This window comes from Oncorhynchus nerka, linkage group LG23 (genome assembly GCF_034236695.1).
Source record: "Oncorhynchus nerka isolate Pitt River linkage group LG23, Oner_Uvic_2.0, whole genome shotgun sequence".
Taxonomy (NCBI): Eukaryota; Metazoa; Chordata; class Actinopteri; order Salmoniformes; family Salmonidae; genus Oncorhynchus; species Oncorhynchus nerka.
Window position 1 is genome coordinate 33,131,982 of NC_088418.1, and position 17,414 is coordinate 33,149,395.

The 17,414-nt window shown below is 45.4% G+C and overlaps 1 protein-coding gene across 1 annotated transcript in view; it reads left to right on the plus strand.

Annotated features, from left to right (window-relative positions):
• The window catches only part of nrg3b (neuregulin 3b), a 438,765-nt gene that overhangs the window by 389,666 nt on the left and 31,685 nt on the right, over window positions 1-17,414 (plus strand). The window contains exon 6 of the mRNA XM_029629772.2: window positions 16,261-16,387. Coding sequence (XP_029485632.1) covers window positions 16,261-16,387 — 127 coding nt within the window. The remainder of the gene's footprint in view (window positions 1-16,260; window positions 16,388-17,414) is intronic.

Genomic DNA, 17,414 nt, shown 5'->3' on the forward strand with positions numbered 1-17,414 from the left:
AATGGCACAGGCAGGGAGCCCAGCCAACAGCGAGTTGCAGTAATCCAGACGGGAGATGACAAGTGCCTGGATTAGGACCTGCGCCGCTTCCTGTGTGAGGCAGGGTCGTACTCTGCGGATGTTGTAGAGCATGAACCTACAGGAACGGGCCACCGCCTTGATGTTATTTGAGAACGACAGGGTGTTGTCCAGGATCACGCCAAGGTTCTTAGCGCTCTGGGACGAGGACACAATGGAGTTGTCAACCGTGATGGCGAGATCATGGAACGGGCAGTCCTTCCCGGGAGGAAGAGCAGCTCCGTCTTGCCGAGGTTCAGCTTGAGGTGATGATCCGTCATCCACACTGATATGTCTGCCAGACATGCAGAGATGCGATTCGCCACCTGGTCGTCAGAAGGGGGAAAGGAGAAAATTAATTGTGTGTCGTCTGCATAGCAATGATAGGAGAGACCATGTGAGGTTATGACAGAGCCAAGTGACTTGGTGTATAGCGAGAATAGGAGAGGGCCTAGAACAGAGCCCTGGGGACACCAGTGGTGAGAGCACGTGGTGAGGAGACGGATTCTCGCCACGCCACCTGGTAGGAGCGACCTGTCAGGTAGGACGCAATCAAGCGTGGGCCGCGCCGGAGATGCCCAACTCGGAGAGGGTGGAGAGGAGGATCTGATGGTTCACAGTATCGAAGGCAGCCGATAGGTCTAGAAGGATGAGAGCAGAGGAGAGAGAGTTAGCTTTAGCAGTGCGGAGCGCCTCCGTGATACAGAGAAGAGCAGTCTCAGTTGAATAACTAGTCTTGAAACCTGACTGATTTGGATCAAGAAGGTCATTCTGAGAGAGATAGCGGGAGAGCTGGCCAAGGACGGCACGTTCAAGAGTTTTGGAGAGAAAAGAAAGAAGGGATACTGGTCTGTAGTTGTTGACATCGGAGGGATCGAGTGTAGGTTTTTTCAGAAGGGGTGCAACTCTCGCTCTCTTGAAGACGGGAGGGACGTAGCCAGCGGTCAGGGATGAGTTGATGAGCGAGGTGAGGTAAGGGAGAAGGTCACCGGAGATGGTCTGGAGAAGAGAGGAGGGGATAGGGTCAAGCGGGCAGGTTGTTGGGCGGCCGGCCGTCACAAGACGCGAGATTTCATCTGGAGAGAGAGGGGAGAAAGAGGTCAGAGCACAGGGTAGGGCAGTGTGAGCAGAACCAGCGGTGTCGTTTGACTTAGCAAACGAGGATCGGATGTCGTCGACCTTCTTTTCAAAATGGTTGACGAAGTCATCTGCAGAGAGGGAGGAGGGGGGGGGAGGGGGAGGAGGATTCAAGAGGGAGGAGAAGGTGGCAAAGAGCTTCCTAGGGTTAGAGGCAGATGCTTGGAATTTAGAGTGGTAACTTTTATAAAAAGCAGACATTTTTACCACTTCCCCAACAAGTTAGACAAACAGTGAGAGGGTATGACATCATCATCTACTTCTCTGCTATTCAATTCTGTTTGCGGAACTAACTGCTACTTATATAACGGTACAGCTTTTTCAGTAACTGCAATAACACATTAACACATTTCCCACAAACTATTTCCAAACGGCTGCCAAACTCCCCAACAAGTCAGACAAAAACTTGGAGCGTATGAAATCTTACTCTACTTTCAAAACTGAAAGAATTAGGAATAGCGTCAACCAAACAATAGATAGAGCTGTTTAAGTAACTCATCAAGTGCTGTCTTTTGCATTAAGTCATGTCAGAAGCTAGAAGATTCATTACTGACCACAGTTAGTGACCACAAACATACAACTACTGACCACATAACTATTGGCCACAACTATTGACCACAGCTACTGACCACAAGTACACAACTGCTGATCACAGCTAGTAACCACAACCACTAAACTACAGACCAATACAATTACTGAACCATTAAATTACTGACCACAGCCACACAACTCCTGACAACAACACATTTACTGACCACCACCCACTTTAATTATAACTACTCAAATGTGCATATATAAGCATATAATCCCCAGAACAATAATTGTTCCTCTTGAACTGTTCAAGCTAGAGACACTATGTCACGGGCGTTGTAAGAAGCGGACTAAGGTGCAGCGTGGTGAGCGTACATTTCTGTTTTTATTTGTTAAATGTCGCCAACAAAACAAAGAAACAACAGTGACGCTTAACTTAGGCTATGATGCCTCTAACAAAGTCAACTACCCACACTGAAGGAGGGAAAAACAGCTTCCTAAGTATGATTCCCAATCAGAGACAACGATAGACAGCTGTCCCTGATTGAGAACCATACCCGGCCAAAACATAGAAATAAAGAAACATAGAATGCCCACCCAAATCACACCCTGACCTAACCAAAATAGAGACATAAAAAGGCTCTATCAGGTCAGGGCGTGACAGTACCACCCCCGCCCCCCCAAAGGTGCGGACTCTGGCCGCAAAACCTGAACCTATAGGGGAGGGTCCGGGTGGGCATCTATCTGCGGTGGCAGGTCTGGTGCTGGATGTAGACCCCACTCCACCTCTGGCTCACCCCACTTTGGTAGCGCCTCTGGTGTGGGGACCCTCACTACCGACCCCAGAATGGGGACCCTCGTTGCGGGCCCCAGACTAGCGCGTCTGGTGTTTGGACACTCGCCGCCGACCCCGGACTGGGGACCCTCGTTGCGGGCCCCGGACTAGGCACCCTCGCTGCGGGCCCCTGACTGGGGACCCTCGTTGTGGGCCTCGGACTGGGCACCCTCCCTGCGAGCCCCAGACTAGGCACCCTCGCTGCGGGCCCCTGACTGGGGACCCTTATTGCGGGCCCCGGACTCCCATGTCCAAGATGTCCTCCATTCTCTTCTCTCCCGGGCCCAGGATCCCTGCTCCTCCTGGCCATGCTGCTTGGTCCCTTGGTGGTGGGTAGTTCTGTCACGGGCGTCGTAAGAAGCAGACCAAGGTGCAGTATGGTAAGCGTACATTTCTGTTTTTATTTGTTAAAATTCGCCAAAAAAACAACAAAACAAAGACACGACCGTGAAGCTTATCTTAGGTTATGATGCCTCTAACAAAGTCAACTACCCACACTGAAGGAGGGAAAAAAGGGCAACCTAAGTATGATTCCCAATCAGAGACAACGATAGACAGCTGTCCCTGATTGAGAACCATACCCAGCCAAAACATAGAAATAAAGAAACATAGAAAACAAAACATAGAATGCCCACCCAAATCACACCCTGACCAAACCAAAATAGAGACATAAAAAGGCTCTCTCAGGTCAGGGCGTGACACACCAAACCAACTTTCACAGGTTCAGGCTATCCTATCAACCAACCAATCAATCAATATTTTCATCTACCTACTTTCAACAACAACCAGTCACCACCATTACTACTGCAGGTACTATCACTACTATAACATTTCAAGCTTGCAAGCACACCACGTTTTCTTCAGGAAATATACTTTTCAATGATCACTGTTAGCCTAAAGAGTTTATTTATTATATATAACTACAACTAGCTATCAATAGGTCTATATATGAACCTATTCTACATTTATTTTATTTTTTTATTTCACCTTTATTTAACCAGGTAGGCTAGTTGAGAACAGGTTCTCATTTGCAACTGCGACCTGGCCAAGATAAAGCATAGCAGAGTGAACAGACAACACAGAGTTACACATGGAGTAAACAATTAACAAGTCAATAACACAGTAGAGAAAAAAAAGGGGAGTCTATATACAATGTGTGCAAAAGGCATGAGGAGGTAGGCGAATAATTACAATATTGCAGATTAACACTGGAGTGATAAATGATCAGATGATCATGTACAGGTAGAGATATTTGTGTGCAAAAGAGCAGAAAAGTAAATAAATAAAAACTGTGGGGATGAGGTAGGTGAAAATGGGTGGGCTATTTACCAATAGATTATGTACAGCTGCAGCGATCGGTTAGCTGCTCAGATAGCTGATGTTTGAAGTTGGTGAGGGAGATAAAAGTCTCCAACTTCAGCGATTTTTGCAATTCGTTCCAGTCACAGGCAGCAGAGTACTGGAACGAAAGGCGGCCGAATGAGGTGTTGGCTTTGGGGATGCTCAATGAGATACACCTGCTGGAGCGCGTGCTACGGATGGGTGTTGCCATTGTGACCAGTGAGCTGAGATAAGGCGGAGCTTTGCCTAGCATGACCTTGTTGATGACCTTGAGCCAGTGGGTCTGGCGACGAATATGTAGCGAGGGCCAGCCGACTAGAGCATACAAGTCGCAGTGGTGGGTAGTATAAGGTGCTTTAGTGACAAAACGGATGGCACTGTGATAAACTGCATCCAGTTTGCTGAGAAGAGTGTTGGAAGCCATTTTGTAGATGACATCGCCGAAGTCGAGGATCGGTAGGATAGTCAGTTTTACTAGGGTAAGCTTGGCAGCGTGAGTGAAGGAGGCTTTGTTGCGGAATAGAAAGCCGACTCTTGATTTGATTTTCGATTGGAGATGTTTGATATGGGTCTGGAAGGAGAGTTTGCAGTCTAGCCAGACACCTAGGTACTTATAGGTGTCCACATATTCAAGGTCGGAACCATCCAGTGTGGTGATGCTAGTCGGGCAAGCGGGTGCAGGCAGCGATCGGTTGAAAAGCATGCATTCGGTTTTACTAGCGTTTAAGAGCAGTTGGAGGCCACGGAAGGAGTGTTGTATGGCATTGAAGCTCGATTGGAGGTTAGATAGCACAGTGTCCAATGACGGGCCGAAAGTGTATAGAATGGTGTCGTCTGCGTAGAGGTGGATCAGGGAATCGCCCGCAGCAAGAGCAACATCATTGATATACACAGAGAAAAGAGTCGGCCCGAGAATTGAACCCTGTGGCACCCCCATAGAGACTGCCAGAGGACCGGACAACATGCCCTCCGATTTGACACACTGAACTCTGTCTGCAAAGTAATTGGTGAACCAGGCAAGGCAGTCATCCGAAAAGCCGAGGCTACTGAGTCTGCCGATAAGAATATGGTGATTGACAGAGTCGAAAGCCTTGGCAAGGTCAATGAAGACGGCTGCACAGTACTGTCTTTTATCGATGGCGGTTATGATGTCGTTTAGTACCTTGAGTGTGGCTGAGGTGCACCCGTGACCGGCTCGGAAACCAGATTGCATAGCGGAGAAGGTACGGTGGGATTCGAGATGGTCAGTGACCTGTTTGTTGACTTGGCTTTCGAAGACCTTAGATAGGCAGGGCAGAATGGATATAGGTCTGTAACAGTTTGGGTCCAGGGTGTCTCCCCCTTTGAAGAGGGGATGACTGCGGCAGCTTTCAATCCTTGGGGATCTCAGACGATATGAAAGAGAGGTTGAACAGGCTGGTAATAGGGGTTGCGACAATGGCGGCGGATAGTTTCAGAAATAGAGGGTCCAGATTGTCAAGCCCAGCTGATTTATACGGGTCCAGGTTTTGCAGCTCTTTCAGAACATCTGCTATCTGGATTTGGGTAAAGGAGAACCTGGAGAGGCTTGGGCGAGGAGCTGCGGGGGGCCGGAGCTGTTGGCCGAGGTAGGAGTAGCCAGGCGGAAGGCATGGCCAGCCGTTGAGAAATGCTTGTTGAAGTTTTCGATAATCATGGATTTGTCGGTGGTGACCGTGTTCCCTAGCCTCAGTGCAGTGGGCAGCTGGGAGGAGGTGCTCTTGTTCTCCATGGACTTCACAGTGTCCCAGAACTTTTTGGAGTTGGAGCTACAGGATGCAAACTTCTGCCTGAAGAAGCTGGCCTTAGCTTTCCTGACTGACTGCGTGCATTGGTTCCTGACTTCCCTGAACAGTTGCATATCGCGGGGACTGTTCGATGCTATTGCAGTCCGCCACAGGATGTTTTTGTGCTGGTCGAGGGCAGTCAGGTCTGGAGTGAACCAAGGGCTGTATCTGTTCTTAGTTCTGCATTTTTTGAACGGAGCATGCTTATCTAATATGGTGAGGAAGTTACTCTTAAAGAATGACCAGACATCCTCAACTGAGGGGATACCCGGGCCAGGTCGATTAGAAAGGCCTGCTCACAGAAGTGTTTTAGGGAGCGCTTGACAGTGATGAGGGGTGGTCGTTTGACTGCGGCACCGTAGCGGATACAGGCAATGAGGCAGTGGTCGCTGAGATCCTGGTTGAAGACAGCGGAGGTGTATTTGAAGGGCCAGTTGGTCAGGATGACGTCTATGAGGGTGCCCTTGCTTACAGAGTTAGGGTTGTACCTAGGGTTGTACCGGACTGCCGGGGTGTTAAGCATATCCCAGTTTAGGTCACCTAACAGAACAAACTCAGAAGCTAGATGGGGGGCAATCAATTCACAAATGGTGTCCAGGGCACAGCTGGGAGCTGAGGGGGGTCGGTAGCAGGCGGCAACAGTGAGAGACTTATTTCTGGAGAGAGTAATTTTCAGAATTAGTAGCTCGAACTGTTTGGGTATGGACCTGGAAAGTATGACATTACTTTGCAGGCTATCTCTGCAGTAGACTGCGACTCCTCCCCCTTTGGCAGTTCTATCTTGACAGAAGATGTTATAGTTGGGTATGGAAATCTCTGAATTTTTGGTGGCCTTCCTGAGCCAGGATTCAGACACGGCAAGGACATCAGGGTTAGCAGAGTGTGCTAAAGCAGTGAGTAAAACAAATTTAGGGAGGAGGCTTCTAACGTTGACATGCATGAAACCAAGGCTTTTTCGATCACAGAAGTCAACAAATGAGGGTGCCTGGAGACATGCAGGACCCGGGTTTACCTCCACATCACCCGCGGAACAGAGAAGGAGTAGTATGAGGGTGCGGCTAAGGGCTATCAAAACTGGTCGCCTAGAGCGTTGGGGACAGAGAATAAGAGGAGCAGGTTTCTGGGCATGGTAGAATATATTCAGGGCATAATGCACAGACAGGGGTATGGTGGGGTGCGGGTACGGCGGAGGTAAGCCCAGGCACTGGGTGATGATGAGAGAGGTTTTATCTCTGGACATGCTGGTTGTAATGGGTGAGGTCACCGCATATGTGGGAGGTGGGACAAAGGAGGTATCAGGGGTGTGAGGAATAGGACTAGGGGCTCCATTGTGAACTAAAACAATGATAACTAACCTGAGCAATAGTATACAAGGCATATTGACATTTGAGAGAGACATACAGTGAGGCATACAGTGAACACAGGTGTTGAATTGGGAAAGCTAGCTAAAACAGTGGGTGAGACAACAGCTAATCAGCTAGCATAACAACAGCAGGTGAGATGGCATTGACTAGGCAACTCGGCCGACAGATAAAACAAACAAGCAGAATGGAGTACCGTGATTAATGGACAGTCCAGCGTGCATCAGCTATGTAGCCAAGTGATCAGAGTCCAGGGGGCAGCGGTGGATGGGGCAGGGGGGCTGGGCTGGCGAGTGTTATCCAGGTTAAGAAAACTAACAATGACTAAATAGCTGGTAGCTAGCTAGCTGGTTAGCTTCTGGAGGTTCTTGAGTGTGTTCTAAAAATAAAGATAATAGCGATTCCGTATCACATTGGGTGAGGCAAGTTTCCGGAAGGTATAAACAAACAAAAAATTTAAATCGGGAAGAGATAGAGTACATATGGGCCACTGCGTTTTTGGGACGCGGCGGGACGGTTAGCAGGCCTGTGCTAACAAGCTAACAGATTAGCAGGCCGGGGTAAACAAGGTAGTAGTTAGCGGACCTGGGCTAAACAAGCTAGCAGTTAGCGTGCCGAACTAGCAAGCAAGGAGATAGCGAGGGCTAGAGAGTTAGCCTTTGGAGGACGTCGCGATGGGGTGAGTCTGTTTATTCCTCTTCATGCAGGGATATCGATAGACCGGTCGTAGTCAAGGAATTGTAGTCCAGGAGTATGCTAGGAGCTCTGGCCGGGCTAGCTTCAAGCTACGTGGGTGGAAACGCTAGCCAGGAGTAATCAACCAGGGTTGCTGTTTAGCTCGATAGCTAGTTGCGAGGATCCAGCTGAAGAATGTTCCGTTTGTGGTGGGAATCCGGGGGTAAAAAAAATTAATTAGGTCCGTTATGCTCTGGTTAGCGTCGCGTTGTTCGAACTGGCGAGAAATTTCCGAGCTAAAGGTTAGTTGATGACCGCTAGCATAGCTGGTAGTTAGCTGGCTAGCTTCAGTTGAGAGGGTCCGGTTCCGAAGTAAATATAACTACTTTAGGAAAGTAGCTACATTGGCGGGTTGCAGAAGAGTATTTGGAAGCTTAGGTTTAGCAAAATGTTTTTAAGGATATGCGAAGAAAAAAAAAATATCTAAAAAATATCTAAAACGAAAAAGAGACGATATTTACAGAGAGACGATACGACAGGACAACTACTGCTACGCCATAGTTCTTCAACTACCACAAAAATACTTTTTGTCATCACTAGATTCACCATCATATTTCTCTCCCCAAATAATAGCCTAAACATCCCAATCATTATATCATCATTCAACTACAATCAAACTTAATTTACACTGAACGTTTTACTAAAGTACATTGTGCATCAATTTAAACCCACAGCATGAATGATTGAGTTGCTTTGCTTTCCTAAGTGTTGTCCACATGACCCTGCGTTTTATTCCCATCTTCTGACAGAAGATCGCTTTGGCTGCCTAAGTATGATCCCCAATCAGAGACAACGATAGACAGCTGCCTCTGATTGGGAATCATACTAGGCCAACAAAGAAATAGAAACATAGATTTTCCACCCAAGTCACACCCTGACCTAACCAAATAGAGAACAAAAAAGGCTCTCTAAGGTCAGGGGGTAACAGTACCACCCCCCCAATGTTTGGACTCCGGCCGCAAACCTGAACCTATAGGGGAGGGTCCGGGTGGGAATCTCATCTCAGTGAAGGCTCCGGTGCGGGACGCAGACCCCGCTCCGCTTGAGGCTCCCCCTACTTCGGTGGCACCTCTGGTGCGGAGATCGTCGCCGGGGATTCCGGACCGTAGATTGTTGTCGCAGACTCCGGACCGTAGATCGTTGTCGCGGACTCCGGACCGTAGATCGTCGTTGAGGACTCCGGACCGTAGATTGTCTTCGCGGACTCCGAACCATAGAATGTCGTTGCGGAATCCGGACCGTAGATTGTTGTCGCGGACTCCGGACTGGGAACCGTCTCTGGAGGCTCCAGACTGGGGACCGTCGCAGCAGGCTCCGGACTGGGGATCGTCGCTGGAGGCTCCGGACTTGGGACCGTCGCTGGCTGCTCTGGACTGGGAACCCCCGCTGAAGGCTCTAGGTTGCAGACTGTCGCTGAAGGCTCCGGACTTGGGACCGTCGCTGGCTGCTCTGGACTGGGAACCCCCGCTGAAGGCTCTAGGTTGCAGACTGTCGCTGAAGGCTCCGGACTGGGGACCGTCGCTGCAGGCTCCGGACTGTGGATCCTCACTGGAGGCTCCGGACTGTGGATCCTCACTGGAGGCTTCGTGCCATGGATCATCACTGGAGGCTTCGTGCCATGGATCATCACTGGAAGCTTCGTGCCATGGATCATCACTGGAGGCTTTGGGCCATGGATCACCACTGGAGGCCGGATGCGTAGAGCTGGCACAGGACGCACCGGGCTGGAGAGACGCACTGGAGGCCTGGTGTGTAGAGCTGGCAGAGGGCTTACCAGGCTGGGGAGACGCACAGGAGACCGGGTGCGTGGAGCTGGCACAGGATATACTGGGCCGTGGAGACACACCGGATGCTCACTTTAGCCCGGCAAGTGCGGGGCGCTGGCACAGGATGCACTGGGCTGTGAAGGCGCACTGGCGACACAGTGCGTAGAGCCTTTATGGTTGATTTGTGTATTTATGCACTTATGTGATGATGCTGTGCTGTGGTTTGTTGAGATGCAAGACAAATTTCCCGAAAGGGATACAAAATAAAGAAGAATTACGAATATAGTAATCTATCAAAGTAATGAGACCAATTATTTAACTAAATTTAACTTTGACTATTTGTAACGCCTTTGCTTTATATTGTAAAGTCAAACTTTTTAAACTTCTTCCCATTACCACAAAAATACTTTTCAAGAACTAATGCAAGCCCGACAACTTTAGTTGTAAAGTTACCATCTAGTTTCAATTGTGAAAGGATTGTGTAAGACATCTTCATTCATCCACCATCTTTGGCTCTAGTTGCACAGATCTGCAATTATCTCTCAAAGTAGGTATTGGTAATTCTACATAAAATATATCTGCCTCACATATTCTTTTTTGACGATTGGCTGAAGAAAACAAATCTGTAGCTATCATGTCAAATCGAAAGGCAAACGTTCTCAAACCCAGGGCTTGGCCCATGAAAGAGTGTGGACACTGCCACATACTTTTGGGAAAGACGGCATACTATGAACAGCATTACATAACCATGTACTGCAACGTCAGAATGAAGTTCACAAAACGCAAGGGAGTATGTGGACACAGGCGAAGACCAAGACAGAGAGGAAACAATCAAATCACGTGAAATTGTATTGGTTGCATACACATACAGTGTGGCAAAAAAACGTATTTAGTCAGCCACCAATTGTGCAAGTTCTCCCACTTAAAAAGATGAGAGAGGCCTGTAATTTTCATCACAGGTACACTATGACAGACAAAGTAGGTATTTTCCACCATAATTTGCAAATAAATTCATAAAAAATCCTACAATGTGATTTTCTGGAATTTTTTTCTCATTTTGTCTGTCATAGTTGAAGTGTACTGTGGCAAAGAAGGGGTCGAGTGATAAATGGCAGATATGTGAGAGCAGAACTAATAAACGGGCACTAAAATGGCCACCCCTGTCAGAACTACAGATCACAAAATGGCCAACCGCCAAAACTACAAGTCCCAGAAGCAAGGGGAACCCTCAGAAGGTGGAGCCGACCCACAGATAAAGGGTCAAGAAAACCAGGAAGAGAGAGAGTGCTGGAAGGATCTATGAACAATAGAGAAAGAGACAATAGAGATTGGCTGGATTTACCGTGTATGAGCTGGATTGTTTTGGATTTACCTGTTGGCGTTTGGACCTGGACCTACCGAGAACCCGATTCGTGTACCGAACCCTGCTATCCTTGACCTCGCCTACGGCCTGGGTGGACCAGGACGGAGAAACAAACACACAGGTACTGTCCTGTTCGAAATAACTCTCATTCTTGGGTGATTTGGTGACAGTTTACCACTTAATTTGTGACAAACGCTCCTAACCTGAAGAGGTTTGCCACAGTACCTATGATAAATTACAGGCCTCTCTCATCTTTTTAAGTGGGAGAACATGCACAATTGGTGGCTGACTAAATACTTTTTTGCCCCACTGTAAGTAGCAAGTCACAAACAAAAGAGGTTAACAAATACAAACCGCAACATTCAAATAAAAATCACAGTCAGTAAATATGTAGTTGTAGTTTCACAAACATACTCTGTCATATATATATATATATATACAGTGCATTCGGAAAGTATTCAGACCCCTTGACTTTTTCCACATTTTGTTACGTTGCAGCCTCATTCTAAAATTTGATTAAATTAATTGTTTTCCTCATCAGTCTACACACAATACCCCATAATGACAAAGCAACCACATTTTTGCAAATGTATAAAAATGTAAAACAGAAAAACCTTATTTACATAAGTATGCAGACCCCTTGCTATGAGACTCGAAATTGAGCTCAGGGGCATCCTGTTTCCATTGGTCATCCTTGAGATGTTTCTACAACTTGATTGGAGTCCACCTGTGGTAAATTCAATTAATTGGACACGATTTGGAAAGGAACACACCTGTCTATATAAGGTCCCACAATTGACAACGCATGTCAGAGCAAAAACCAAGCCAGAAGGCCAGCATCCCGGAGTTGCCTCCTCACTGTTGACGTTGAGACTGGTGTTTTGCGGGTACTATTTAATGAAGCTGCCTGTTGAGGACTTGTGAGGCGTCTGTTTCTCAAACTAGACACTCTAATGTACTTGTCCTCTTGCTCAGTTGTGCACCGGGGCCTCCCACTCCTCTTAATATTCTGGTTAGTGCCAGTTTGCGCTGTTCTGTGAAGGGAGTAGTACACAGCGTTGTACGAGATCTTCAGTTTCTTGGAAAATTGTCGCATGGAATACCCTAAGCACACAGCCAAGACAATGCAGGAGTGGCTTCAGGACAATTCTCTGAATGTCCTTCAGTGGGCCAGCCAGAGCTCGGACTTAAACCTGATCAAACATCGCTGTAGAGACCTGAAAATAGCTGTGCAGCAACACTCCCCATCCAACCTGACAGAGCTTGAGAGGATCTGCAGAGATGAATGGGAGAAACCCCCCCAAATACAGTTGTGCCAAGCTTGTAGAGTCATACCCATGAAGACTGGAGGCTGTAATTGCTGCCAAAGATGCTTCAACAAAGTACTGAGTAAAGGGTCTGAATACTTAATTAAGTACATGTAATATTTCATTTTTTTATTTTCAATAAGTTAAATGACCGTGTCTGCAGTAAAGTAGCAGGCATAAAAGAAAGCTACAGCAATGTTGATACTGTGAAAATTCTAAACGTTTAAAACTATGACTAGAGAGAGATTATTTTTAAATCATGTTAAAAACAAATCTGAGCGGTAAAAGAGCTCGGCATGCATTTTCACTCAAGGTGATCTTCACTCAGAAAATAGTTGGTTAAAACTATCAACGTTTCCCTTTACTGTGGAAATTGTGATCGAATCAGCACAATATTAGACACTTTCAATGCAACATACCAATACAAAACGAACTATGCAAGAGATGTTGTACTATGAGATGTTGCAGAATGCATCGGAGTAGGATTCTATTGCATTGACACGCACTACTCAGCCCGTACTCTACACAGATCGGTGCAGCATAAACAATCAGAATTGCAGTAGGCCTATATGCGAATAGACCATTGCCATATATGGATCTGTGCCATTTACTTTGAACTGGACTGTGTTTACGACATGAGCAGTCGTGAGTAGATGCGCTTGTTTCGAGATCAAAGCGAGAGTTGCCACATGTGCACATTTTGTTCATATCCTTTGCTAGCTGGTGAGTTATTAGCCCAGTTATAGATCATTTGTAGTTAGTATAGGGGAGTGAATGCTTCCTACAAGAGCACAACACGTATACGTTTGTCACGCCCTGACCTTAGAGAGCTGTTTTTTTTCTCTATTTGGTTAGGTCAGGGTGTGATTTGGGGTGGGCATTCTATGTTATCTGTTTCCTTGTTTTTGGCCGAGTGTGGCTCCCAATCAGAGGCAACTGTCCATTGTTGTCTCTGATTGGGAATCATACTTAGGCAGTCTTTTTTCCCTCTTTCATTTGTGGGATCTTAATTTGATTTGGTTGTTATTTTGCCCTGCAGAACGTCACGTTCGTATTTTGTTTTGTTGTTGTCTGTGTTCATTATAAAATTAATAGAATGAACACGTACCACGCTGGGCTTTGGTCCACTTCTTCCCATGACGATCGTGACAACGTTTCTAAAAATCTTTGAAAAGCGAGCCAGATAAAGAGCTTTTTTTGTCTTAAAGGGGCAGTGTTGTATTTTGAGACATGATTGAATGAGCTTAGCCAATAGGCAGAGGGTTCATAATTTATCTGATTCTCTGTAATAACGATATCAGAATAATAATGAATTTTATTTTGTAGTGGTTTCTTGCATCAAACAACACAACAACATTTTCAGTCACCTAGTCTGAAGGACAAGTGGATAAACAGGTTAATAAACAGGTTTTTTATTTCAATAGTCTAATGGAATGTAGGCCAAATTGAACACCACACATTGGCTGATACTGTAGACTGAATGATAGAACAGCTATTTCCATGTTAAAATGTTATGGGATGCATTTTCTCCAATGTTTTTAATGGTTGGCATTCATTATGATAAAATAGCCACAGTAGCCTATGTAGCCACTGTTAAAACTGTAGAAGCGGGTACAGCCTGTGTTCACAGTAGACATGCACTGGAATTTGCACAGAATTTTCACAATGTCCAAGTTTGTGCTCAGCAGGCCTGAAATTTGCTCAGTCCTGAAAAAAAATTAGAGGGAACATTGGTTGGCAATTTCATTTTTTCTAGCTAGCTAAACTGTGCAGCCAGCATTTTGTCTAAATCAATCCTATAACAATAATGAAACGGGTGAGATACTGAGAAGATGACATGGGGTTAGTTTAGAATACTCAAACAATATGACAGAAGCAGCTTCACTTTGATTGGCTATTGCGTGGAATTTTGTTTGTGCTTGAGTTGCTTCATGTAGCAGAAAAATTTGCTTGAGATTATGTCACATGCAACCTGCAACTATAACTAAAATTCTGTGCAAGTTGTGTTGTGTAACTGCAGCCTTAGGCTCCAGTTCATTGATGCTGTACTTAGAAATATGACAAAAGAGAGCATTCTTGTGTTTTGAAATGTACGTTTAATCAAAGTGATGTACTCATCCTCAACAATAACCATAGGTAAATTCTGATGCATTATATCTGAGTTTTTCTATATATTTTATTTTATGCAGTTTGTAAACTGCTGTTAACACAAGTGCAGTTGGAAACCAAAAAAGGTTTCAAACCAGTGTCTGTCTCTTTCTGTCAATTCACATCGCTCACTACCTGCCACTACTTTATCACCAAAATCTCCCATGTGATTTTCTTCCGAACAGCATGCACAACAGCATTTTAGTGGTAGCCTATCCAGCAGTGTTACTGTTAAGCTGCTTAAGCTGTCTACTCGGTTATCATAAAGTCGCATTGCTGAAATTTGCATGAGGTTGGATCTTATCAATGGGATACCAACATATTCAAATTATGATAATGATTGACATTTTAATTAAAAACGTTATTTTGAGGAATTTATTCATACTAATTCATCTTTCCACAAGATATAGTCTAGGGTTACAAATCTAGGGTTGCTACCCAAGCCGGCTGGTCATTCGTTCTATCGGTTCGGTTGCAAGAGTCGTTCAGTCTCTTTGTTCTGTATCTATGGACGCGACCCAGTCGTTCGTTCTAAATGTTCAATTACCATACTGGCTGGCAGCGTTCTTATCCTTTGCTTGCTAGCTAGTCAATTACAGCTAACAGTCACGTCCACCAGAATAACAGCAAAGTAGCTGCATTTGCATTTGTTTAAGCTGTTTTCTAGTGACTTTACTTGGATACATCCATAACAATGAGCTAATGAGGTGCTGTTGTTCAGAGCAGGAGCTACTCAATAAACACAGCTAACACAATCATTTCAAACTGAAACTGGACAAATTGAAAAATAGCTGCACTTCATTTCATTTTACCTTTTTTCAATTGACATGTATTTGTATACATCCATAGAAATTATGCCTGGCTGAGCTGAGAAACTCTGTCTGCCCAACTTCCAACACGTTATTTACTATGGGACAGCTGGAAATAGAATTTGAATATTGAAACAATGTTGCAAATGTCAGAGAGACAGAGAGCAGGGTTTATACAAATCTCCGCTGTTGAAAACAAAATGTTGGGTCTAAAGGAAATGTAAGATAATGTCTAGATGCTTTTTATAGTGGAGATCAAGTTTATAAATTGCTTGGCTGGGCTGATGAGAGAGTGGATTGAGCAGTCAGATGGAACATAGTAAATAGGCATTTTAACGTCATAGATTTAGCCGGTGGTAACTTGTGGAATAGACACTGGCTAGAATGCGGTTTTAACCAATCAGCATTCAAATTTCACAGCACGGTGTAAACAAATGCCTGTGTGCCTAACAGAAGTTTTATGCAACATCACTTTGATTAAACCTTCACTTTGAAAATACTGCTTCTTCCTCTCCACTCCGAGCACCTTTCCTTCACCACTACCCTGGCTCTCTGCAATTATTACAATGTAACAATAGTATAACGGCCATTACTGGCTTTGGAACATTGAAGGGTTTGTCTTAAAGCGTCCACCACTATAATCCATTGGCTGCTTGATTACAAATGATTTAACATGGCTGCAAAATAATTGAGCCTTGTCATGGGTGGAATGAACAGGAGGATATTTCCATAGTTATTGGCAACATTCACCATGTAGCAAAAGGGGTGCCGTTTAAAGCAGTGTTAACAGTTCAATAGAAACAATTACACACATTTGATTTGCACCCTGTGACTGTGCGTACAAAGAGCTGGATAATCTGGACAACAGAATCTCATCAAGCAGTGACGAGGCACCTGTAAGACGTGAATGCAGCTCAAAGACAGTGGATCAGTGTACAAGAGCCAGGGACACAAAGCTCTAACCCAGAGTAATATACTGTGCAGTAGGCATACTGTATCTGAGGATCATGAAAGCTGAAGGTGGGGCTTTGTATTAAACTCGGTATGGCCTCTCTCCCTCTGCAGGAGACACAGGGAAAAGCTACAGACGCAATTCTCTGAGAGCTGGAACCTGAGGGAGTGCGGAATCAACTCCTCTGGGCAGATGTCTAAATCTTGCCCCAGGCCTCAGTGCGGCCTGCAGCTTCAAAAGGTGAGATTAAAGAACCAGCCTTTCTTATTGTATTCTACCTTGACGTTTAAATACAGTTGAAGTCAGATGTTTACATTCATCTTAGCCAAAAACCTTTAAACTCAGTTTTTCCGAGTAAAAATTCCCTGTCTTAGGTCAGTTAGGATCACCACTTTATTTTAAGAATGTGAAATGTCAGAATAATAGTAGAGAGAATTATTTATTTCAGCTTTTATTATTTCATCACATTCCCAGTGGGTAAGAAGTCTACATTCAATTCATATTTAGTAGCGTTGCCTTTAAATTGTTTAACATGGGTCAAACGTTTTGGGTAGCCTTCCACAAGCTTCCCACAATAAGTGGGTTAATTTTGGCCCATTCCTCCTGACAGAGCTGGTGTAACTGAGTAAGGTTTATAGGCCTCCATGGTCGCACACGCCTTTTCAGTTCTGCCCACATCATTTTTTATAGGATTGAGGTCAGGGCGTTGTGATGGCCACTCCAAGACTTTGATTTTGTTGTCCTTAAGCCATTTTGCCACAACATTGGAAGTACAGTATGCTTGGGGTCATTGTCCATTTGGAAGGCCCATTTGCAACCAAGCTTTAACTTCCTGACTGATGTCTTGAGATGTTGCTTCAATATATCCACATAATTTTCCTTCCTTGTGATGCCATCTATTTTGTGTCGTGCACCAGTCCCTCTTGCAGCAAAGCACCCCCACAACATGATGCTGCCACCCCCGTGCTTCACGGTTGGGATGGTGTTCTTCGGCTTGCAAGCCTCCCCTTTTTTCCTCCAAACATAACGATGGTCATTATGGCCAAACAGTTATATTTTTGTTTCATCAGACCAGAGGACATTTCTCCAAAAAGTACCATCTTTGTCCCCATGTGCAGTTGCAAACCGTAGTCTGGCTTTTTTTATGGCGGTTTTGGAGCAGTGGCTTCTTTGTTGAGCGGCCTTTCAGGTTTTTTTTGTTACATTTTTTATTTGACCTTTATTTAACTAGGCAAGTCAGTTAAGAACAAATTCTTAATTTCAATGA